Source organism: Peromyscus californicus, unplaced genomic scaffold (assembly GCF_007827085.1).
Source record: "Peromyscus californicus insignis strain IS unplaced genomic scaffold, ASM782708v3 Scaffold_1__1_contigs__length_55948999, whole genome shotgun sequence".
Taxonomy (NCBI): domain Eukaryota; kingdom Metazoa; phylum Chordata; class Mammalia; order Rodentia; family Cricetidae; genus Peromyscus; species Peromyscus californicus.
In genome coordinates, this window is record NW_026294492.1 from 39000965 (window position 1) to 39025782 (window position 24818).

Below are 24818 nucleotides of genomic sequence, written 5' to 3' on the forward strand. Positions count from 1 at the left end.
GAAAACAATAGAACACATCGAGGCTTGGGGTGAAAACAAACAAGCCTGAGACACAGGAGTGAGAGAGCAGGAAGTGTCACATGCCTCCATCACACATTTAAAAAGTTGGCCCTTGGCTTTTTCTTTCATACATGTGACACTTACTGGGTCGTGATGCGGAATGACGCCTCTGGGCCAGAGAGCTCTGGACAAAATGAAATCCTGCCCCCTTCACTCCTCTCACCCCACCGCACCCCCACCCCCAGCCTCGAGGGCAGTGAAGCAGTCAGACGCCCCCTGCTGGCCACAGAGCAGCCAGGAGCTCCTGCGCCTTTTGATTGCTCCCCAGCCAATCTGTCGGAGCAAGGTGTCTGTTCAGAAGTGGACTTTGCTTTCAGCGGGAGACAAATAGTTAAGAAACCAAACCAAACCCCAAACAAAACCAGGTAGTACTCTGACAATTTTAAATTCAAGATTAATTGGGTAAGTGATGTTTTCTGCTAAGAATTAGAACAGGCTGTTTTTTGTTTGTTTTTGTTTTTTGACACTGGGTGTTTCTATGGCTGCAGAGGTGCTTTAACTGTTTGGCAGTTGCTCAGGATGAGGGGCAGCTCATTTTCTTCCTGTCTGTCTAAAAGCCACTCCATGACTGCAGGGTTGGCTGGGAGAGCAGCAGCCCATACAGGACAGGGCGCTGTGGACCACGGGGCTGGATGTAGGTCCCAGCTTCTCCACAGCAGGTGCATTCGCCCTCGCTTTTCACTTACTCTTTCTTTGGCAAATTCCTGAAGGCGCAGCAATGGCTGGGGTAAGTCAGCGTGGCAACCAGGAGGCTGGTGAATTTTTCTCTGGAGGGCAGTGTTCTCAGTGAGTAGGATGAGGTAGCGATGAGGGTCTGAATGGACTCCAGCCCGTGGCTCGGCAGGGCCTGCAATTTGGTGGAAGAAATATCCCTGAACCGCAAAGGGGAGAAAGGCCTTTTATCGACTGATTTCACACATTTCATTCAGCAATCCTCCTCTCTGGGCTGAGAGATCCTTTCCTCCATTTTCCTTTTCCTTTAAGTCTCCATTTCAGTTACCCTCATCATGATCTGCCTTCCAAAGGACTGTTCTGGGATTTTCATCTCGGGGGTACCCCACTGTTGTATTCGAGGTTGCGTGTGACACCTTGGACCTTCCATAAGGCCACTAGAATTTCTCTCTGCTCTCTCCTTTCTACCCTGACTCCCTCCTCTCCCCCTCTTTCTGTCTACCCTGCACCCCTTCCCCCCTCCTGTCCTCTCCCAATTTTACGAAAACCGAAAACCGACTGCTTGCTTTCTAAGGTAAGCAGGCACCTGGTGACATCAACTTTTGTGTTCTGCCCTAGGGGGAAATACTCAGAGCTTTGATGCCTCGGTCTTTGATTGATCAGGCGCTGCAGGGGAGGTTCTCATAACGTGCAGGCGGACCACCCTTATTAAGAGCTGCATGTGGCATTGGCCATCATCCACCCGGGAAGCAGAGCACATGCGCTCGCTCTAATAACCAGTTGGATGTGTCTATCCACAGCAAGCAAACATCACGCCAAGCCAGCACAACTTCGGGCCTTTAAACAAAGCTCCTTGGCTTTACTAGACTCGAGGCAAAAAAATCTAAGAAAACCCCAGATGTACAAAATTTCAGGAAGAGGGCGTTGGTGGGAGTTTTAGTTTTAAAGTCCTGCTCGTCTTCTAAGTGGCTAACGCCCAAACCTTTCCGGGCAGCACATCCTCTTCAGCAGTCTGCCCCCAGGTGAGGCTCAGGCCCAGCACAAGGAGGGGTCAGAGTGATGGTGGGAAGGGTGAGTGTGAGGGGGTGGGTACAGGGTACGCGGTCCAGGTTCCTGAGGGACCCCGGAGGCAAGGGCTCTAAGACCCCTTCCTGCTTCTGTGTACCTGCTGGCTTAGGAAGCCCGTGCTCTGTTCTGCTGTAGAGTCTTATGGATAGTTAGTGATCAGGTTCGAGACTCTCCTCAGGCGTGGAGGAGGTTGCTGTTGTTTACTTTTTTGAATGGCTGCATTTAAAATTAGTGCCTCACGTGGCCGGGGAAGCCAACAGCCCTAGAATGGAACCTACTATTGTGATTTTGAGAAAAGGTCACGTTACTAAACCGCCTTCCAAGTGGGGGTGCTTTCACCCACAGTCCTGAAGTTCTCTCCGCCTTGGTTGGAGAAGCTCCTCTTTGAACGAGCCCTTGAAGCGAACCCCTGCTCATGGAGGGCTGAAGGCTCACACCTTGCACTGTTGTAGGAAGAACCCGCCTGTTGCATCTCAGCCACGGCTAGCCGAGAGCTGGGGGTGGACCAGGTCAGAATGGATTCTCTGAGTGGGTTCGAGGTGGGGGGGCCACCCGAGAGTCCACACCCTGTTTGACATTACTGGTTGAATTATGGTCCCTCAAATTTACATGTTTAAGTCTTTTTTTTTTTTTTGCTAGGAGTTAGTAATATCTTATTTGGACACAGGCTTTTTACCGAGATCAAATGAGACCATGATGGTAAGCTATAATCCACTATGCCTATATCCTAATAAAATGGGGGAAATTAAATTAACAGAGAAGCTAGACACTCAAACACACACAGCAATAGCAACAACACATGGAGACTGGAGTTATGCTGTACAACCAGAGGGGCCCTCAGCAGATGAGAGGTGAGCACAATCTTCCCTCAGAGGCACCAAACCTGCTGCTACCCCCCTACAGATATGGAGCTTCATCATAGGCAGTGACCCTTCTGGTCCTTTTCAGCTATAGATGCTGGCAGCCTGCAGGCTGCCACTGCCTGTGATGTGACTGGCTGCTAGACAGGTTTGTTAGGGTGCACTGTGTGGGGAAGGGAGGCTGCACTGTACTTACAGGATGCTGGGCCCTGTGGCTCCCTGGAAGGCTCTACTGTGCATCTTCTCCAGGTAGATGTTTTCTTTTAGCTCCCTGTGTGGAAAGACGGCTTCCTTAGTCACGTTTGCCCTTCACATCAACCTCCATAACTGCGTACACACATGCTCAAACTGGGCTGCGTGCATGGTGTGGTGGGGCAGAAGGGAAAAGGGAGGGGTAGACCACGGGATGGAAACCGCGAGTCCTCAGTGACATTGTGAGATTGCAGGTGTCTGTATTTGGTGTCACTTGTTTGCCCCCCCCCCCCCCCACTTGGTGGAACCCTTTGTCCTGGGACTTAATGGATTCAGCCCCTCCTGTTGGATTTGTAAGAACTTGCCACCAGGCAGCTGGCGCAGGATTGAAATGCTTCTCCCCAAGTCCAAGGCTACTGGGTGAAAGTGCAGCCTGTGCCTTATCATTCTCTGAGTTACTGCGACCTTGGAGGCCTCAGAATTTGTCAAAAGCCACATACCGAACAAGAGTAAGGCTCCTTCCAAGTGGAATGTTGTCTGATTCCTTGACTTCCAGCCCCATCTCTCTTGGGAAGACCCCAGCATCTCTACCTCAGCCTTGCCCTGCTCCTCCAGCCTCTGTCCTTTCTGCTAAAGGAGGAACATTCTTGCTTTGACCCTCACATTCCAAAAGTTCTGATATCTGCCAATCTGAACACATCTCATCTGTGAGGCTTCTCATCTCATCTTGGGGCTTCTGCCTGGGACACAGTTCTACCTTTGCCTGTTCACATCAGCCTGGCGCAAAGCCTGCACCCCCTGCACCCCGACGCCCTGTGCTCCGTAACACCTTCTCCTGCCTCTGAAATCCTGGAGGACTTGCTTGCACTCAGGGCAAGCTCATCACACTGCCTTCTGCTTGAGTTAGGAGTTAGGTACAGTTCGCACACCGTTTGGAGCTGCCGTTTCCTGTGCTGTGAATCTCTGTGGGTAAACCCTTCAGCACACAGCTTTCTCGCCTTCTTCTCCTCTGGAAGATAGTGCAGCCCCTTCAGTAGAGCTGTGGTTTGTTGAGTGAATAATGGAATGAGACATCTGAGAGTGGACCAGAGAGGCTGCCATGCTTCTGACCTAATCTTGGAGTGCTTGCTAATGAATTTCATGCAACTATCAAGTCAACAAGATAATGTGCAAGTCCCCTCCATGAGGACAATGCTTATACAACTCCCACTTCTTCAGTACTTGGTAGGATCTAGACCCTAAGCTGAGTGCATAAAAATCTTTATTCACCCATTCACATGAATCATGGAATAAACTTAATCCAGGAGCACTTACTGAGTACCAGGCCCTGTACCAAGCACTAAGGGTGCAAAGTAGACCCGTTCATGTTGTTGGGCCAATCCTCACAATCAATCTACTGGCCCCTTTGCTTTATGAATGAGGACACTGTGGGCAGTGTTAACTTGTTCAAGGTGACACAAGTTGATAAATAGTGCTCTGGAGTTCAGAGCCAGCTATAGGGACCCGGAGGCCTCCCCTAAGCTGTGAAACTCTACAGCATGGTATCAGCACAGCAAGCTCCTTGGTTTAAGATCCATAGTTAAAATTATCAGCATATTATATAGACCAAAGCTACTTCACCTCAGACCTTGACATATCAGGGTTGCTGGGAGCTTGGTGAATGTGCAAATTCTCAGTGCTTTTGAGATCCCCCAAGACAAAGCCAGTAGAGGTGGGCCTCAGGAGTCTGCCTTAACAATCCTGAGGTGATTCTTCATGCGTTTGTGAATCATGCTTCACACAATTTTATAAATATTTTTTGTTACATTTATTTATTCACTTTTCTATTTATCTATCTATCATCTATCTATCTGCCTGCCTATCTATCTATCTGTCTATCTATCTATCTATCTATCTATCTATCTATCTATCATCCATTCATTTACCTATCTATTATCTATCTATCTATCTATCTATCTATCTATCTATCTATCTATCTACTTATCTATATGTGAGAGAAAACACGGCCATGCTGCGGGGGTGTGTGTGTGTGTGTGTGTGTGTGTGTGTGTGTGTGTGTGTGTAGGTCAGAGGACAACTTTGGGGAGTCAGTTCCCTCCATCAGGTAGTCAGGCTCGGGGACAAGCCTCTTCACACTCCGTGCTACCTCACTGACTACTAACTCATTCATTTTCAAAGCCTTGCTGTTTGTTTTCATTAACTTTATCTTCAGTTTAGCTTTCCAGGTGCTCGTAGGTTTTGCTGTTCATGACTGTTGAGCCTCATCCTGCATTGTGATGGACCACACATCCCCACCAACATGTAAACTTACCACCATTCCTGAGGATGGCCGTGGGGAGGGGCGGTAGAGAGCAATGAAGGGAGCCATCCTTAGGATGAGTCCCCTGAGTCAGAGGCTGGTACAGGGGTGGGGGGTGGGGGGCCACGGCAGGCAGGGTGCTGGACTGAAGTGGGGAAGAACCAGAGCTCCCTTTCCTGTGGAGAGCAGGAGGGAGGTGGGCAAGTGAAGCCGCTGTGGCTGATTAGGCTGCTAAATGGTGTCACCCCATTTCCCTGCAGTGGGGTCTGGGGAAAAGTCTCTTTCTGAAATATTCCTCCTCTGCCACACCATCAGCCTGTACAAGGAGGCTAGAGAGGAGAGCGGCGAGATGGAGGAGGCACAAAGTCGGGTGTTGAATATTTCAGCAAACTGTCAACTTCGATGCATGGAAGCTGTTTCTGTCTTTGAAATCAGGGTGCTCTGGGGTTTCCAGCCAGCCGGTTGCCTAGTAACCCTCGTGCAACTCGGAGGACTAGCCACTTGAAAGTTTATTTTTGCCCTGACTTAGTTGCTGAAGATTGAATGTGATCTGGTAGCCAGAGTAATACTTCATTTTTATTCATGAGCCAGGGAAATAAGCATATACTTACAGCGAGATTAGCGTCGTCCCATTGAATGCATGGCTTTGTACTTCTTCAAATCCATTTCCATACAGTTTGCTGGAGGAGGGAGGAGAGAGGGTTTAGGGATGGGAAGGAGCTGACAGAGCGCAGTTTGGAAGCAGACGCCTTCCCTCCTGTGACATTTACTGCTAAGATAACCACTGGCATTCAGAACAGCTAGCTGGGTCTCCACCGTTCTGGACTCTGGAGGCGCGTGGGGTGAAGCTCTTCTTTCTACTCTGTTTTTCTTCTCCTCCCCCATCACCACTACCAATTCATAAAACATTTACTAGGTGCCGGGTACTTGACCAGCCCTGGCATGCCATCTTCTCATTTGCTTCTTGTGGCTGTTGCTTCCGTTATAGTGATAAGAAAGGCAAGCGTTGGTGCGGTTGGGCTCATGGTTCCTGGGAGCAGGGGCAGAGCTGGGATTCAAGGCTGAGATGCCAGACTGGCTCAGAAAGCCTCTGTGGATCCCTGGGTGCTGTGGGCTGTGGGGACTGTTGAGCAAAGCTCTGGGGCCGAGTTACCTGCTCTTTATTTCTTTGTGTGTGTGTGCTCATGTTTGTTTGTTTTTTTTAATTTTTTTTTATGCCAAAGCTGGCTCCGTAGCCCCAAAGATCTAAATGTCTGTAAACAGTTCTTTAAGCCCCATTAGTGGGTAGTGAAATCAATGTAGTTGAGTGCCACCAGCATTTAAAAAAGTGAAATGGGGTTGAGCAAGGGAGAAGTGTTGGAGTGCACTGTGAGCAGATAGGGTATGGATGTTTATCAAATTTTGTTCCACCATTATATACGGTATCTATAACCCCCCCCCATACATGCAAGGCACATACATGCACACAGTCATGCATACACACACCTGCTCAGACTGAGAACTAAGAGACTCTAGCTTCCAGCCACTCTGGAAGTGCCAGAGCCAGTAAGGAGCCTAGGAAGGTTTACTTAGAACCCCTTCATCCTACAAGGAAGGAAGGACATGGGCTCAGACAAGGAAGGTGATGAGGACTGTACCAGAGAACACTGCTTGAGGCTTCTTTCAGTACATCCGTTTGGCTGACTGTTTTTCTCTCCAGTCCCCATAACCTTAAGATGTACTCACCCTTCTCCTAACAGGCTGGGTTCAATGCCACATAAGCCTCAGCGTGGTCTTCCTGTTCAAAATTCCAGTCCCTCCTTTCCAACTCTTCCTATTGGCCTTCCCTGATGTCTTTATTTTCTAGCTTTATCACCATGTAACCCAAAATGCCTTCCTTATTCCTGGCTGGCCTCTTTTAGCAGAGCATAATGTCACGACAACAAGAATTTCAAACCATGGCATCCATTGCAGACTTTCCTGTATCCTGAGCAATTGTTGGAATTCAGAGCCTGACAATAAATGTGCTAAATGAATTTGATGAATATTTGAATGAGTCCATGGGAGAGATCTTCTTCTGAGTCATAACCAGACGTGTTTGAGAGTCACCCTTCTACATGTCCATATCTGTGAAAGCTCTTTGCGAGCCGTGAAATAACTCCCGAATGAGAAAGGGCCATGGTGTGATGTGACTGAGCTCACCCTGTCTGCAAGACTTTGGCTTCCTGCCTAGCATTGGCAGATATGTGAGTGGGTAACTTGGAAAATGGTACAGATACCTGCTCTGAGACACTTGTTCCTACCACAGAGAAATCCTTAGGGTTTCTCCGGTCTTTGTTAATTCAGGCCAGCATGGACATCCACCTCCTGCTGCATGTTCATGTATGTAGTGCGGGGGTGTGTCATTCCTTCCCACCAACCACAGCAAACCTTTGATGAAGCATCAAATAAACAGCGGTGGCATCCGTGCTGAAGTATGACGTTTCAACTGTGAAACTCAGGAAATCTAAATTAGAGATTACAAAATAATCCCTGCGGCCTCCTCATGAGATTGAGTTCAAAATCAAAACTGATGAAGAGGGAACACAGAGACTCCAAACACAGAGAAGCAACGAAGAGATGAAAATGCTAATTACCCTGCTCTGATTGGTATATGCTGTGGATATAAATATTGCACCATGTTCCATAATGTATACAACAAATACACCGTATTTAGTCCCTACTTCCCTGCTAAACGTGGAGCCTTAAATGCTCCAGGGACCTAATAGGAGCCATCAGCTTTGGCATCCATGGTAAAGAGAGGCCTCCCTAACTTCTGGGCTTCTTTTCTGTATACAGATGCACACAGGAGTGCCTATGACCTATATTAGATCGTTGGATACCATTTTCCAACAGTTTCCCCCACCATTTTCTAGTGTAAAATATAAGAGGACAGGTCCTTTCAGACCTGTCATTTTGGGTAATTACATACAGCTTTCTCGGCAGCTGAATCCCACGGGAGCTTTTAAGACGTGTTAATACTTAGAATATTGTTCTTTGTCCATCTCCTCTCGTGGTGGGGGTTCCCTTACAGATAACTCTTTTCCAGGAAAGAGTCACACCTCTGTTTCCTCTGAGTAGCTCTGAAATCAAAGTTTGCAGGGTCATCTAGGCCAGTATTTGTCGAAGCATGTACCAATGCACCTAAGCAGAATCACGTGAGCTTAATTCTCAGAAATGGAGACTCGGTCCCCTGCATGTGCAGCCCAGCCCCACTGCACCTGACTGGGAAACCCCGTCCCAGGGTATATCGCAGTGTGATGGGTCTTTTCCACAGGGCCAATCACGTAGGTTTTTTGCTCAACACTGAGTCCACAGTCTAGTCTTTCTACCATTTCCTCTACTCAAAGTGACAGAGTTGCATCTCGGACAGATCAAGACAAAGCCTTCCCGATGTTTCAGCAAAGCAGAGCTGTTTGTAGTTACCTGGAAGCCCTTTCCCCTTTCCTACGGTTTGCTAACCCTTATCTTAATTTTTTTAACTTTTTTTTGTGTATATGATTATTTTGTCTGCATGTATGTATGCCTGGTACCCACAGAGTCCAGAAGAGAGCAGCAGATCCCCTGGAACTGGAGCTAAAGATGGTTGTGTGTTGAGTGCTGGGAATGAACCCTGGTCTTCTGGAAGAGCAGCCTTAACTGCTGACCATCTCTGTATCCTGTGATTTCAATTTTGATACATGTTAAGATCTTGTCACTTTTCTCTGGATTCCTCAAGCCAATGCTGCCTATGTGGCTTTGTGGTTCAGTCTGTAGGTATCGAACCCAAGTGCCTGGGCTTCAATCACACTCCAATTCTTACAAGCTGAATTACTTTGGGTAATTTGCTTAACCTCTCACGCCTCAATTTCTTCATCCAAAAACTGGGATGATAATAACAGTGTCAATCCTATAAAGCTGTTGTGTGTAAACATATGTCAATCACTTAGAAGTAGATTTTGGAGCCGGGCAGTGGTGGCGCACGCCTTTAATCCCAGCACTCGGGAGGCAGAGCCAGAAGGATCTCTGTGAGTTCGAGGCCAGCCTGGGCTACCAAGTGAGTCCCAGGAAAGGTACAAAGCTACACAGAGAAACCCTGTCTTGAAAAACCAAAAAAAAAGAAAAGAAAAGAAAAAAAAAGAAGTAGGTTTTGGAACACAACCAATGCAGTGGCCTCTAGCCCCATAATTGGAGCAGGGAGGTCTCTCGTTACAAGATTTCGACAGGATTTCTCTGAGCTGTAGGCCCATGTTTAAATACATTGTTACTTCCCTCCATTGGAGTGGGACCTTTCTGCTTCTGCAGAGCAGGCCCGGTCACTGGCCCAGGCTGTACTCACTGGTTTGGCCCTCAGCAGCCCCTCTGTCTGGGTTACTGTCATGGACTTTTTTCATGTCTTGTTTTTATTTTTGAATAGTCTGGGTCATGCTTGTTGGAATTTTCTAGACTGTGGCTCCCTGCTTCCCTTTCAGCGGCAACTGCTCTCTGTTCTCACCAGCGGGCACACAATGGAGGACGCCGTCTTGACTTGATTAAAGGAACAGCTGCCTCGGTTTGGAGAACTTGTGAATGTGAGTGGGAGGCCTCGCGCTGTCAGCCTCGTACAGCGCCTTCAATGCCTCTGAAAACATCTGGAGAGTCACTTCAGATGCTGTTTTCCCCAAATCTCATGGTGTCAGAATGAAGGGGGGGGGGGCTTCCTTGGCACAGAGATGAGATGAAGATCCCCCTTGCTTCCTTGTGGCAGAAGCAGTCCCACGCTTGCAGGCATTGTCTGGGTTCTCTATTCAGATATCAGTAATTACGCATCAAACAGAAAGAATGGAGTCTTTTAATCCAAGAAAGATTCGGGAGTTAGAAATTAATCACAGACGGTACTGTACTTCTGAATGCTGCCTTCCCCTTTGAATAGTCCCAGGGTGCCTGCCGCACAGTGCGTTGGGACTTCTATGAACAGTGTTAGACATTCTCTTGATCATGGGGCCACCTAGCTTTTGGTTGCTTGCAAAGAAGAAAGATGATGTTTGCAGATCCTCAGGATCTCAAAGAGTGGCCCTATTGTGGAAAGACAATGTATGACAGTTTAGGACTCTGCCTGCTGCTGGAATGCAGGGAAGCAACTTTTTTCTTTTTTTTTTCTCTCTCTCTCCCTCCTTCCCTTCCTGCTATATCTCTTTCTATTAAACCAGATGACTGTAGGAAAAGCATCCTAAAGGAGAAAAACTCCCCCCACCCTTTGCCTCCTATGTGGCTGGAGGGTTTTTTTCTTTCTTTGTTTGTTTTGTTTTCTAATCTGAATACGTCCTTGTGGACAAAGCCCACTTTTCAGTGCACATCCTGGCAGGGTTGTGTGGATAGCTTCTGCTCTCTGATGCTTATGTGCCCCTCGGAACCTGGGTTGAATGTCCAGGGTCCTCCATTTCTGTGGCTCTCCTGCTCTCGGAGCTGGCTGAGGCCTCCTGACTTTCAGCAGCACTGAGCTGTTGGCGTATTTCCCACTCCCTCAGTCAAGTACGTGTCAACTTGGGTGACTTTACCATATGCTGCATTAAAGAAGATGGAAGGTTTCAGAAAGAAAGGTGACAGGAATGGATTCTAATGTGGCAGATAACAGCTTTGAGAAATCCACATTCCAAGTCATACTTCAAAACAGAGAGAGTGAGAGAGAGCATGCAGGAGAAAGCACAGCAAAGGAAGCCCTCTTTAGGAATAGAAATAGTGGGTAATAAATACAGAAGAGGCATGGGATGTACAAGTAATCCTCGTGTAATTCTCTTTGTGATTCTAATAGGCGCTAAAAGGTTGGGCCAACAGTGTGTCACAACTCGAAGAATCCCAACACAGGCGACTTGGAAAGGACAAAGGAAAAGTGTATTGGTAGATCACATCTTAAGCAAGTGGCCAAGTGGGAGGACAGTGTGACAAGTACTTCCTGGTTTGTGGCAGCAAGAGAGACACAAGGTGGCCTTTGCAGTGAGTGCCCCATGACAATGCATAAGTTGAATCTAGCCACAGCAATGCAGGCAGATGGATTCAGACGACCGGCCTGAGTTCCTTGATCCAGAGCCTAACAGAATGCAAGAAGGCACAGGGGCAGCTCAGGAGTAGAGGAGGCATGGGAGGTGAGTGTGTAAACGAGATTCTAAGCTTTGCGAAAACCTGCTCTTCCACGGCTCCTGCCTCTGCTCCTGCTTGGGTTCCTGCCCAGACTTCCCTCACAGCTTGACTGGGATTGGGATGTGTAAGCCAAACAAACGCCTTCCTTCCCGAGTTACTTTTGGTCGTGGTGTTTAAATCACAGCAATGGAAAGCAGTGGGCAGTACCTGGGAAGGGAAAAGCTCAGCTGAGGAGTTGCCTAGATTGGTCTGTGGGCGTGTTCATGGGCCACGGTCTTAATTGATAGTTGATGTAGGAGGGCCAACTCTGTTGGGCCCTGACCCCCGTTCCTTGGGTAGCTGTTGCCTTGCTTGCTGACCTTGATCAGGTGTCCTCCCTATGCTGATTCCCTGCCGGTTTCCTTCCTCCTAAAACAGCTTACCAGAGGTTCCTTGTTTGTGTATCCTGCTTTTGGTGTAAACAGCTAGGATGCAAGTAAGTAAAACATCTGTAGCTAACCTCCGGGGTTCTCCCACTGTGCTGTAAGCCTGTATTTAAGGCCTCCTCTCTCCTTCAATAAATGGCATTTGGCATTCTACTGAGACCCGCTGTCTTGTCTCTGTTTCTAATCCTCAGCCCCTGGCTCAGACATGGTGAACCGGTGGTAGCGCGGGTGCTACAAGTGGAGGTTCCACCGAGATCCGAGAAAGAAGGGGTGTGCTGAAGGACACCCAGAGAGGGCTGGCCAGCATTTTAAAAGAAGGTAAGAGTGGGTGAATTGTTATGGGTGCAGCTAGTTCGCAGTCGCTCCTGGAGGAGCTGTTAATTGGACTGCTGAAGCAGCAGGGCACCGTCGTTGAGAGCAGGACAGCTAAAGATCTCATTCAGATCCTCCAGAACATTAGTCCCCGGTTTCTGGTCTCTGGGGGATTTAATATACCAGATTGGGAATAGGTTAAGATTGGCTTACAAAAATATTCGCATAAAGAAGGGCCTGATTCCATACCCTTAGCTACTTTCTCTTTGTGGCGCTTGGTTAAAGATGCGTTACTTAGTGATAATGTCAAAGTTCAAGAACAATTAACTGAAGCTAAAGCTGTGTCGGAAGAGGCTCAGGTAGAGGAGGCTTTCAGATCCCTTCAAACTTCTGATGTTTCTAACTCTGCAGAGTCGTCTTCAGAGGGAGATGATGTAGAAGTCAGATTAGAAAAGGATACTAGATGCTTTTTTTTTTTTTTTTTTTTTTTTGGTTTTTCGAGACAGGGTTTCTCTGTGTAGCTTTGCGCCTTTCCTGGAACTCGCTTTGGAGACCAGGCTGGCCTCGAACTCACAGAGATCCACCTGGCTCTGCCTCCCGAGTGCTGGGATTAAAGGCGTGCGCCACCACCGCAGCCCGGCGGATACTAGATGCTTAAGAGGGAAATTACAGAAGATTTCTTACAAGGATAGACCTCCAGCCCATAACCCTGACTTTCACAGCATGGAGGTCCTTCCTTCCACACCCATAGAGGGGTTAACAGGGGGAGTTGCTTACCCAGTTATAGAGACTCAAAATGATCAAGGTCAGCAAATAAGGCAACAGCTACCCAAGGAACAGGGGTCAGGGCCCAACAGCCAACCCCCCTACGGGCAGGACCATGTCTAGACAGGTGGGCCTGGGCTCTATAAGAAAGCTAGTGGGCCGGGCGGTGGTGGCGCATGCCTTTAATCCCAGCACTCGGGAGGCAGAGGCAGGCGGATCTCTGTGAGTTCGAGGCCAGCCTGGTCTACAGAGTGAGATCCAGGAAAGGCGCAAAACTACAGAGAAACCCTGTCTCGAAAAACAAAACAACAAAAAAAAACCAACAACAACAACAAAAAAGAAAGCTAGTGGAGCAGAGGCCAGGGAATGAGCCGGAGAACAAGCAGGCGGGAGAACAAGTGTTGCTCCACGGGTTCTTTTCCAGGTTCCTGCTCTGACTTCCCTTAGTAATGGATTGAGACCTGGATGTGTAAGATAAAATAAACCCTTACTCCCTCAAATTGCTTTTTGTCAGAGTGTTTTATCACAGCAACAGAAAATCAAACTAGAACATCCTCAACAAAACCCAAACATTTAAAACATGGTGAGCTATTGGAGACAGTCTGTAACCACTGACTTGCTCTGGGTTGTTAGTTTTTAGCTGCTAACTGTGGTTAATTGAGGCACTTGTGGTAACTGTGGTGTGCACATGGTGTGATTGGATCTGCACAAGGAGGCATTAATAATTCCACTGAGTAGAGATGGGGCCCGGCTCTCCAGGCCCAAACTGACTGAGACTGGTTGGGTTAACACCGAGGTGCCACACCCGGTTGTCTTTGTATTATGGCTTGTCATAGGTGCAGCCAAAAATCCCATCTCACTTTGCAAGTCCTTCTACTCAGAAGGCTCCTAGGAAAAGGAATTACAGTGACTTTTCCCTGACTTGTGGAGTTCAAGTGTAAATCAAGGTTGGTTGTTTGGGGGAGTTTAGCTGACCCATCATCATCCAGAATATTTTAAAGGCTGTACAGCTAAATGTAGGTGGTGTGGGTGGGGATATGTCAAGGTGGCCTCTAGAGGAGATTTAATAAAAAGCCACAGTGGCTGTGGAGGGCCATATGAGTATAATGCAGAATTTTAGACTTGGCCTCTCAGAGCTTGCTCCTGCACTACGTGAAGTGTTTTGTTTTCATTAAATGAGCTCACAGTTGGTAAAGATTTGGGCGAGGGGGAGGGCCAGACCAGTCTCACCAAGAATGGAATCACAAATCCTGCTAATAATGAAAGGAGAGGGCTTGCTTTCATTATTTCCTAATTAAGGAGTTGAACTTTATAGCTGAGAAAATAAGGCTTTCCCGGGCAAGCATAATACCCTTTATCCAGCAGGGTGCTCCACATGACCCTTCACTCACACAAGGGCCCATTCAACTGAGAACAAGTGCCAGGGAAATGACTAATCACACCCCTGGGAGATGAATGGCCAAGAACAGGGCGGGGGGATGGAGCACAATGGGCCACAGGTGCTCTGGGAGGAGCAGATCCCAAGTCCCCATTAACTTCAGAGGTGGGGCAATTACATCCTGCTGGTGCGCACTATTCCTCTTAAAATCACAACCAACATAAGTTAATAGCTCTGTGAAGCCAACACAAGGCAGTTCTTTTGCACTCATGTAGAATCATGCTCTATGGAAAAGGCTTTCTGGGAGCTCAGTTCCCCAACATGTCCGGAAGGTCTGCACCCTTTCACTCCTGCTTGGCTCCATTCCCATCATAGGACACCTGTGAGGAGTCACTCTTGGTTCCTGATTAAGTTTAGGTCAAGATTAACTGTCAGTTTTATATTTTGATCTTTGAATAAAGGCCCGGCCTCAAAGAATTGCCCTTGTGCAGGGAAGAACGTCACTAATTGGAAGTCAATAATGCCACCAGTCCTCAGGACCCCTCTGCTCAGAGCAGAACTGAACTCCTGGTTTAGTTGTCACATGAAGCATCCTATACAACTCCTCCCAACATCGGCAGTCTAGGTTAAGAAGAACCTTGTCACCAGAGTCAAGAACGTGGTGAAACACAGAGCAGATCGCTAACCTCAAACCAGAAGTGGGAGTGGTCGAGCAGGCTGTATGGCAGCGTAAGAATCCAGGATGCTACTCACAGTGTGATGGACTCGTTACTCATCCCTTGGAAAGCATTCCCTGGTATGGTGGTTATGTGTAAGTTATCACAGATTTCCCTTGAGGAAAGAAATGAGAAATATTTACTTTCTAAATTTTAGCTGTGAATAGGAAACGGTTGTGCATAGCGATCAGCCTGATACTTACAGAATGACATTAAATTCAGAGGAGGAGATCTTCGTAACATCTGGAAGGGTTTGGATGCCGGTGTTACAGATGCTCCTGCAATTTGGGGCAGGGTGATGATGTGTGCAGAAAGTACAGGCAATTATTATTAGGTCATAAATACAAAGCACTCTGCAGACCCTATTTTCACATTAAATTTTAAAATATTGGATTTGACTTCAGGAGTTATACTTTTAGCTGATGAAGATGGTCAGAATTTCAAAGGCTCCTTGGCTAGGTGAAGTTGCCGGAATGGTTCCTGTTTTAAGTTTTAGGGGCTGAAAACAAGCTTGCAGATGTTTTGCCTTGGTATTTCCAGTTGTCTTTCCTTTAAAGACATTTCATCTTCCTGTTGGATTGCATTCTGTTTCCTACCAATAACTACTTTAGTCCATGTTATTGCTAGTTCCAGAGAGGAACTTTTTCCTTTGGAGTGGAATTTTAACTCAAACATTGCAGGAAAGTAAATATTTATTTATTTTTTAGTTTTTGGTTTTTCGAGACAGGGTTTCTCTGTGTAGCTCTCTGACTGTCCTGGATCTCACTCTGTAGACCAGGCTGGCCTCGAACTCACAGAGACCTGCCTGCCTCTGCCTTCCTGAGTGCTGGGATTAAAGGCATGCACTACCACTGCCTGACACAGGAAGCTTAATCTTATGAGAAACGTATACCCTTCATTATTAAAACTGTATTTAGCTATTTTGTGGTTCAGGAGGTTCTTCCTTGTATCTCATTGAAACCATTGAACATTGTTTTTGTGCTTGGAGACCGTTAAGGCTCCTGCCTTTTATTTAACCTCTAAAGAAGAAAGGGGCTTACTGGAAATTGGGGAATATTTCACTAAAAGAATGAGGCTCCTTCAGAGGCACGAAGGAACCTGGACTTCCCCAGTGGAGTTTAAACTGAGCAGACATGGGCTCTGGACAACTGACAGGAGCTGCCTGGCACTCTGATGACAGTAGAAGACGCTGGGTTTCTCTCCATGCTCTTTCGTCTCCATGTTACTGTTCATTCATTTGAATGAGTGTGCAAATGGGATAGAAGCATTCACGTTGAATCCATGCCTTGTCTGCACTGAGGTTAGCAGGAGACTCCGACTGCAATGTGAACTTGGGATTGGGGAACACTAGTCAAATTTGGGTCTGGGTTATCCTTAATGCCTTCTAAAGTGGTTGACTACAGGAATTTTCCCAAGTCCAGCCCTGAGAAAATTCCTCCCAGAGTCCTGGGGAAGATGCTGCATCCTGTGTGGGATATCTGAGGGAAAGGAATCTACGTACATCATGTTCTTTTGTCCATTTACTTTATTGCTCTATGACTAAATTCTATCTACACAGCTTCAGTTCCATCCTGGCTATCAGTTCCTCTCTGTACCTAACTTTTTCTGTCCCCTCACAGCCCTGGTAATAACTAAGCCTTTATGCTTTTGATCTCATCTTCGTCCCCTGTTCCTTTGCCCTCCATCTTTCTTCCCTCTTCTCCTCTCCTGATCTGATTCACCTACAATCTACAAGAAATTTTTTGCTGTGGGGTGTTCTGTATGGCAAATGTGTTGCTGATTGGTCAATAAATAAAACACTGATTGGCCATTGGCTAGGCAGGAAGTGTAGGCGGGAAAAGGAGGAGAATAAAGCTGGGAAGTGGAAGGCTGAGTCAGGGAGACACTGCCAGCCGCCACGATGACAAACAGCATGTGAAGATGCCGGTAAGCCACGAGCCATGTGGCAAGGTATAGATTTATGGAAATGGGTTAATTCAAGATAGAAGAAGTAGATAGCAAGAAGCCTGCCACGGCCATACAGTTTGAAACCAATATAAGTCTCTGTGTTTACTTGGTTGGGTCTGAGTGGCCGTGGGACTGGCAGGTGAGAGAGATTTGTCCTGACTGTGGGCCAGGCAGGAAAACTCTAGCTACAATTTTTCCTTGCTCCTCACTCCTCAGCCTGAGCCATTCGGCCTTACCATCTACAGAATCTCTGCCTTTCCCCCTTCCCCTCCACATAACTCCCTCCTCTGGAATTCTGCTTCAGTCCTTACTGCACCTGGTTATGCAAAAAGCCCTATTGTTCTTAGTCAATCTCTCTGCCTTGCCCCAGGCCTGAGGGAAGGGGGATGGTCTGAGCTTCATTTGCACAAGAAACAAAGCTATGCATCTAGGAGCCAGGTTACCTTAAGGATGTTTTACCTTAGGTCAGGGGCTTCAGGTGTCTAGCAGGTGGTCTGGTAGTTATTCTGTTCCTTGCTGGTCCTTCATTGCTTTGTTTGGAGCTGGCCCTATCTTTGGATCTAGCTAAAGGGGATATTTGCAAAAGGCAGATGCCCAATTCAAATGCTAAAAAGGGGGGCAGGGAGCTCAGAGGCAGAAGGCCCTGACTATGTGACTTTATCAGAATACTGGCCCGAGCAGGGTGCTCATACATACACGTTCTATGGGAATTATGAGCACAAGAAATTCATAAGGAGAAGCAGCTGAATATTAAAGCTGTATAACACCAAACACTCCGTGATAAATGGCTTCCCATTTGACGGACCCTTGGTCGGTCAAAGTATAGCTTATTATATACAGCTGGACTCCCTATAACATATTCTTGTGGCTCATCACAGTTGACACTTATGTGCCCAAGCTACCCTGGAGGTTGGGAAACACACCACGCTTGGGTTTACAATTACTCATGGAGGAAAAAGAAAGACACCACAGCCAGCTACAACTTCTGCATGGCATCCAGGAACAAGACTGATGGTGTAGGGTGTCACAGAGGTCCCTTCCTTCATCCTCTGCTTTCTTTATTTCTTTGCATTTGAGTGGTAGTGGTAACTTCTGTGTGATAGGGATGACTTGTTATGTGAGAAGATTCATTGCCATAGAGGTAGAGACGTGGGGAAGTTTTGGGAATTTTCATTTCTGATAGAGCCAGTTGCTGTTTGGGCTATGGTGGGACTCGGTCTCTCATGCTCACCAGTAGACTTGGTTGGATTTAGCGCAAAATAGAAAGCGATTGAGCTTACACGGTACAGTGCCAGCCTCAGGCAATGCTTAGGTTTTCCCTTGATGAATGGATGAATGAATGAACGCGATCAAAGAGAGGAAATTCTCGTCGTGCAATGGGAGAAATCAAATTGCAATCATTTCTCCTGGTTTTGTTTGCTGTCACTCACCTTTGAAGTTCTGATTTGTCCTTTATGAAGTGTTGAGAACCCCCGTTCCCATTTCCAGCTTTGAGAACCACTGCCAAGGGGCCATGTTCTCCTCAGGCGAGTGGGGCAAAGGGAATAGTGGGAGCCACTTACGTATGTGTGAAACTCCCAGCATAGTAACAAACAAGAAATACTGATTAAATTTAGATCAGAAAGCCAACAAGGAGGGACATGCAAACACAATGTTGACTATAAGTTAAAAAAATTCTTCAAGGGGCTGTGGAGATGGCTTAGTGGTTAACTGATTAAGAGTGCTTGCTGTTCTTCCAGAGGACCAGAGTTCAGTTCCCAGCACCCATGTCAGGCAGCTCACAACCTCCTGTAACTCAAGCTCCAGAGGATTCGAATTCCTCTTCTAGTCTCTGTGGATATTCCACTAGTGTGCAAACCCACACTTGGACCCACATATACACATATGATTTAAAAAATAAAATGAAAATCAGAAACCTTCTTCAGCATTCTGATCATTTTCAGTTTCACCAGATACCCCTCTTCCCCTCTACAAAGGCTGATAAAGGAAAAATTCTCACAGGTATTTTAACCGAGGGAGATTTGTAAAAGCACCAGGTTCAATGTATACCAGGTTTTTGGTGTTCTGGATCAGTCTGTAGAGAGAAAAGGGAAAAAGGGTGGTGGTTTAATAGATGTTGGAATACATGGCACAGGTCACCAGGCATTCTTGACTAAAATCCCACTAATGAAATCAACTGCCATCATATGCCTAAGACAAGCTCCTGGAACTCTGGGGTGTCCTGGGGGTCCTGCCAGCTATTTCTGGGAAGTTTACCCACCCTTCCGAGGAGGGAGGTGGAAGCATCTTAGCCTGGAGTTTATCTGTGAATGTCTTTACTTCTGCCCCTTCCTACCAGATAACAACAAGGGCCAAGTAGAGCTTGGAGCCTGCACATTGGGAGAGATGGGAGGCGCTGTTCTCAGGAGAATGAACAAATCAACACGGACCCTTGGAGGCAAACTAGTTTTTGTTCATATTGAGTTGGTAAGCATGCTGAAAAGTTATCCAGATGGGCATACATCTGGAACAGCACAGCACAGAAGCCTTGGGATTCAGATTTCTAGAATCGTATGCCCAGTCTATAGCTAATTTGCTATGTTGGATTCCCATCCTCCTGGCTTTCCTGAGCTGGTGTGCCTTCTATAAGTACTAATGATAATACCCTTCCTCATCACTTTTACCCCCTCCCCTGTCTGGTTCTCCCCCCCATCAGTACCCCCTTCTGCTTTTCTTTTACAGGTAATCCATCGTTAGAGTGGGTTCTGAGACGTAAGTGTGACCGTTTGGTTTCCGCTGACGTCTCCAGTGTTGCTGGTGGAAGTTGAATGATCTGTATCCGAAGAGTAACAGGACTTGAATGGGATCTAGTTTTTCGGATTCCAACTCTGCTGATCATTCCACCACACTATAGTAACTACTGCTACTTTGAACGTGGGCTGAAGGTCTAAATTCTACAGATGTGAGTGGTATTCTGTGGTAGTTCTTCTTCCAATACGGAATCAAGCAGTCCTCAGTGAGACATGTGAGAGAGGCAGGAACTGTTACCTCCTAAGGATCCTTCGAGGTCTAACCATAGAGCATTTCCTCACACAGTCATTCATTCTATCAGCATTTTTGAGTGTCTGTGTGATCGAGTGCTGCCCTAGCTCTGCAAGACACCACTGTGGACAGGGCACAGAGACTGCCTGAGGCTAACTTGTTGAGTCTCAGGGCCTTCTTTAGGAATCCACAGACATCCCCTGCAAAGTGCTTTCTTTTTCTTCCAGTTGCTATCTTGCTGTCCTGATGGTGCTTCAGCATTCTCTGGGCAGCCTGTTAATGCTGCAGAATTTCAGGTCTGGGATTGCAAAGTCATCCACAAAGTAATGAACCCTACGTACTGTCCACAATAAGTCCAGACTATTTCTTTGGAATTTAAATGCCTGTTGTTTGGCTTTTTCAGTAATTGTCTGGTGAATTACTGTTACTTCTCTGGCTGTCCTGTCCTGTCCTGGTGGATAATTGTATTTCAGTTCCTCTGTGTCCCAGAAGCTCCTGGGCCAAGACAGGCATACAGCAGTACTCATGTACTTATCACTTAATTAATCTGCCTAGATAGTTTCTCACTGGACTATTGATGGAGGACTTCTGGTATAACGGAAAATGTACAAGCTTTGGAGAAAGATGGGCTGGAGTTTATAACCAGACCAGCCAGTGTCTGAGGTATCCACACACTCTCCAAGTTTCCGTTTCTTTCTCTGAACAAAACAGTAACCGTCTAACTATGCTGGTAGCTGTGAGCAAGGATACAACCTAGAGGAAATGCCAAGCACGGGAGCTCACAAGTTCTTGATGCACACCCCTTCCCTTCCTTTTGACCTGATCGGAGGGGGCTTCAGGAAGCCCAGGAGGGAGCCCCCTGTGGTGGTACAAAAAGCCTGGTTTGTTAGTCACGTGACCCAGTGTCTCTTCCAGCTCTGGTTCTAACCTGCTGCTATAGAATATCAAGAGAGTGAGTTAATGCTTTGGGGCTGTAGCTTCATCACTTGGAAGCTGAATTGAGTCACCCCATCCCTTTGAGTTGGGCATGTCTGTGTATGATCATTCAGAAACATTTATTTTTTTAAAATGTAGTTTACCTTAAATCCAGACCGTCGTCCCCCACCCCCACCCCTTTCAATCCACTCTTCCTCTATTTCTGTTCAGAAAGGGGCAGACCTCCCATGGGTACCAGCAAAGCATGGCGTATCAAGCTGCTTTAAGATCAAGCACCTCCTCAGGCTGGGCAAGGCAATCCAGTATGAGGAATAGGTTCCCAAGAGCCAGCCAAAGCATTAGGGACAGTGCCCGCTCCCATCGTTAGGTCCCACAAATAGACCAAACTACACAACTGTCACATATATGCAGAGGGCCTAGGTTGGTGCCATGCAGGCTCCCTAGTTGTTGGTTCAGACTATGTGAGCTCCTTTGAGCCTGGATATTTGTTTCTGTGGGTTTTCTTGTGATGTCCTTGACCCCTTTGGCTCCTACAATCCTTCCTCCCTCTCTTCAGCAGGATTCCCCGAGCTTGGCCTAATGTTTGCCTGTGGGTCTCTGCATCTGTTCCCATCAGTTACTGGATGAAGGCTCTCTGATGACAATTGGGGTAGTCACCAACCTGATCACAGGAGATGGCTAATTCAGGCTACTTATCCACTATTTCTAGGAGTCTTAGCTGGGGTCATTGTAGTGGGTAGCCATTCCAGCTTTGATCTGGAAGTTCCAACCCCCATTGAGACTTCGGCAACTGTCAGGCCTACAAGGCGGGGCCAAGGGAGGCGCCTGGAGACCTGAGATATGTATGGGCTGTGCTCTCACTCTGTTCCGGGACCCTGGATGGTGGAGGTGGGCCAAGCAGAGCTCCAGAGAACACCACTGGACTGCGATACACCTTCCCCAGACCCCGCGACCTACCTATCCCTTAATTTGTAAGTTACGCCATTAAATAAATCTCCTTTTAACTACGTGGAGTGGCCTTAATAATTTCACCAGTAGGTCATCCTTGTAGATTCCTGGGAGTTTCCCTTGCATTAGGTTTCTTCTTAACCCCCCAATGCTCCCCTCTTTCCAGTCACTTCTTTGGTACCCTCCCCTTTCACCCACCCCTCAACCCGTTCCCTCAAGTTTCCATCCCCATCCACCACCACCCCCACCAGTCTACCCAGAAGATCTCCTCTATTTCCCCTTTCCAGGAAGATCCATGGGTCCCCTTCTCGGGCCCTCCTTGTTAACCTAATTTCTCACTGGGTCTTTGGACTGTAGCAATGGTTATCCTTTACAGAAACACTTTTAAGAATAAATCTAACAATAACAACACCAATACAGCCCAATGACTCCAGCGTTCACAGACTTAACACAAGGCTTGTCACGGTTGGTATTAAAGGAGCATTTCAACTTGAAAGAATGAATATGTCTCAACAGCCCCTGATGAACCAACTCATGATCCCTAAGTTCCCTTCCAACTTCCTACCTACTCCAAGTGTTCCATACCCCTACCCCCAGCCCCCATGAGGCAAGAGCTACTTGGCAGGACTTCACAATGTCAGTTTTAATTTCCAGCGTTGTGTTGTGATGTTTCAGAGTTTACACAGTTCCTAGGGAGAAGCCGCTGTCACCATGGCAACCTTCAGGCCACTGCAGTGAGAGAGATTAGTGCCTGCCCAGACCTAGTCATTGGTGCAAGCTTTTCCTCCCGGATTCCTAGCATTGGATGCTTGGGCACAAACACCAAGTGGGCTCTCACCAGCCAGGGTAATAGTGTACAGCAAGAAACTATCTGTTATCTGATGCTTACATTTCAGACAAATTGAGGAGGGTGTCAAAGGCATTAGCTTCTATCCTTTCCAGGGAATCACTCTGAGAGATTTCACTAGGGAAGAGGAAAAAAAAAAAACATGAAGAAACATGAGAGAAATGATCATGTCTTTGTCTAATGACCTCTGTGTGTGCCCTGATCACTAAATGCTCCACTGTGTCCTCTGAGAAGGAATATGAGTGTACGAGCTCTCTCTACATCACTAAGGCCTAACATTTCCCTTAGCACCAATGGGTGTCTACAACTCTAGCACAATTGAACTGTGAGTTTCAGTCACGCCCATTTATACAAAAGTCTATTCTCTTGTTTCTGACTGTGAAGCATACATTGTTGGAAGTGCATAGGCCCCTTAAAAAAAAAAAATCTCCGGTCTGGTTCCCTTGCTGGACAGCTCTGGAAAATGACACCCTAGTAGAATTTACCTTAAGGTTCAAGGCTATGGTTGAGATCTCTGATGTTCTATCACTCCAGCAAGGCTTGGATTTGTGTTGAATTAGTTGTTTGATGACTTTTAACTCTTGTTTTTTTTTTTCAAAAGCCTTTTCTGGGGCTCCTTCAAGGTAGTTACCGTCTACACATGACCTTATCGGATCACTTCATGGATTCTAATTATCCCTTTCCTCCATTGTCTCACTCTGTGAGCAAATTCAAGACAAGGAATCCTTTCTATTTCTTTCCGAGTCCCTGGTGACTTCATCTTGCCTGGTGCCATGGCTAGAGATTGAATGAATATGGGTGCAAATAGACTACCGATTAAATGTATTTCTTAAGAAAGGCACAGAAGTGAATGAATCAGTTTTGTCATCCATCAAACCCAAGCATGATGGTAATGTCACAACCCCCACAAAAGCTGCCATCTGCTGCCAGCTGAGAAAAAAGTCTCCAATTCACAAGTGCCGGTTTGTGTATTTCTTTTTCTTTCTCTTTTTTAAGTTCAGTTTTCATTTATTTGTTTGCCCACGTAACAATTATTCTCTGAAGGCCCATACGTGCACCAGTTTAGACTCCATTATCTAGACAGTTTAGTCAAACCCTGGACCTACGTCATCTTAGGGAAGTGGCGTACAGGCGGGGTTGTGTATTTCTAAGGTTAATGCTCACTGAAGGCTTCAGAGAGAGCTGAGCTCACAGAAAGGCAGAGCCCAAGGCGACAACACTGTAATGGCTCCTGGACTCTTTCATCTCATCGATGTCGGATGGTTTGCTTATTTAACTGTGCCTGCTTTTCTCAGTGGGAGGTCTCAATGCATTAAAAGTTGTGGAAACTCAACATATAAACTTCAGAACAGAAGAGCGCAGGGCAGGCTGGCAAACCCACCTCCGAAACTTGCAGTGAGTCTCCTGTAATGCACACTGTTATTGAGGACTTACAGTTTTTAGAGTTTATTTTATGTGTTGTGGGTATATCTCTCTCTGTGCATACGTAAATGTGTGTGAAGGTACCCTCAGAGGCCAGAAGACAACATTGGATCCTCCCGGAACTGGAGTTACAGGCAGTTATGAGTAATGAAACATGGATGCTGGGAACCGAACTCCAGTCCTTAGCAAAAGCAGGATGTACTCTTGATGATGATAGTATTTTTAACCTTATCATTGCTTGCTAATAACTCAAGAACAGCAGAGGTTCCCTGTGGAGCTAAGATGGCCAATGCAGTCTTGTTTGGGTATGCAAATCTACTTTGGCGGTCACTTGGATTATTTAGAGGTGGTCTGTAGGGGGAGGAAACAGCCACTGAGCTAGTTTGGCTCAGGCTAATGTTAATAAGGCCATTGCAAAGTTCTCTCCTGGAGAGTTTTCTATCTGTGTGTGAGGTCTTTGGCTCTGGAAGCTGAAACCCAGAACAGGAGACCTAGGTCCCCTCTGAAGAACAGGACCATCGGGGTGCTCCATGCTTCCGGTCCATGCTTTTCATCAGCTCGGCTTTAAACCCGGTGCTTCTGTCGGGTGCTTATTGTATTTTAGATACAGTGATTATCTTATGATGCACAATAAACTTCTAACATTTTCATCAATGTGGGAGTTATCAAAAAAAAAAGCGACATTAGGGAATAGCTGCTGTAGTAGAATGGAGAACTTTTATGATAGGAATCTATCCCCTTTCTACTTAAAAAGAATATCGTCACTTATCAAAATGCATTCAATTCTTTGAAGCAAGGTTAATTATCTGGATTTTAATGACTCTCGAAAATCATAC

The 24818-nt window shown here is 46.7% G+C and overlaps 1 protein-coding gene across 4 annotated transcripts in view; it reads right to left on the bottom strand.

The window, feature by feature from the left end:
* The window catches only part of Lhcgr (luteinizing hormone/choriogonadotropin receptor), a 58787-nt gene that overhangs the window by 13720 nt on the left and 20249 nt on the right, over positions 1-24818 (bottom strand). For 3 of the 4 annotated variants that reach the window (XM_052746537.1, XM_052746539.1, XM_052746540.1), the window contains exons 3-9: positions 22603-22677; positions 18808-18882; positions 15065-15139; positions 14899-14976; positions 5763-5831; positions 2857-2931; positions 747-932 (exon numbers count right to left, since the gene is read on the bottom strand). In XM_052746537.1, the coding sequence (XP_052602497.1) occupies positions 747-932; positions 2857-2931; positions 5763-5831; positions 14899-14976; positions 15065-15139; positions 18808-18882; positions 22603-22677 (633 nt within the window). The remainder of the gene's footprint in view (positions 1-746; positions 933-2856; positions 2932-5762; positions 5832-14898; positions 14977-15064; positions 15140-18807; positions 18883-22602; positions 22678-24818) is intronic. The other variant, XM_052746538.1, reaches the window with a different exon arrangement.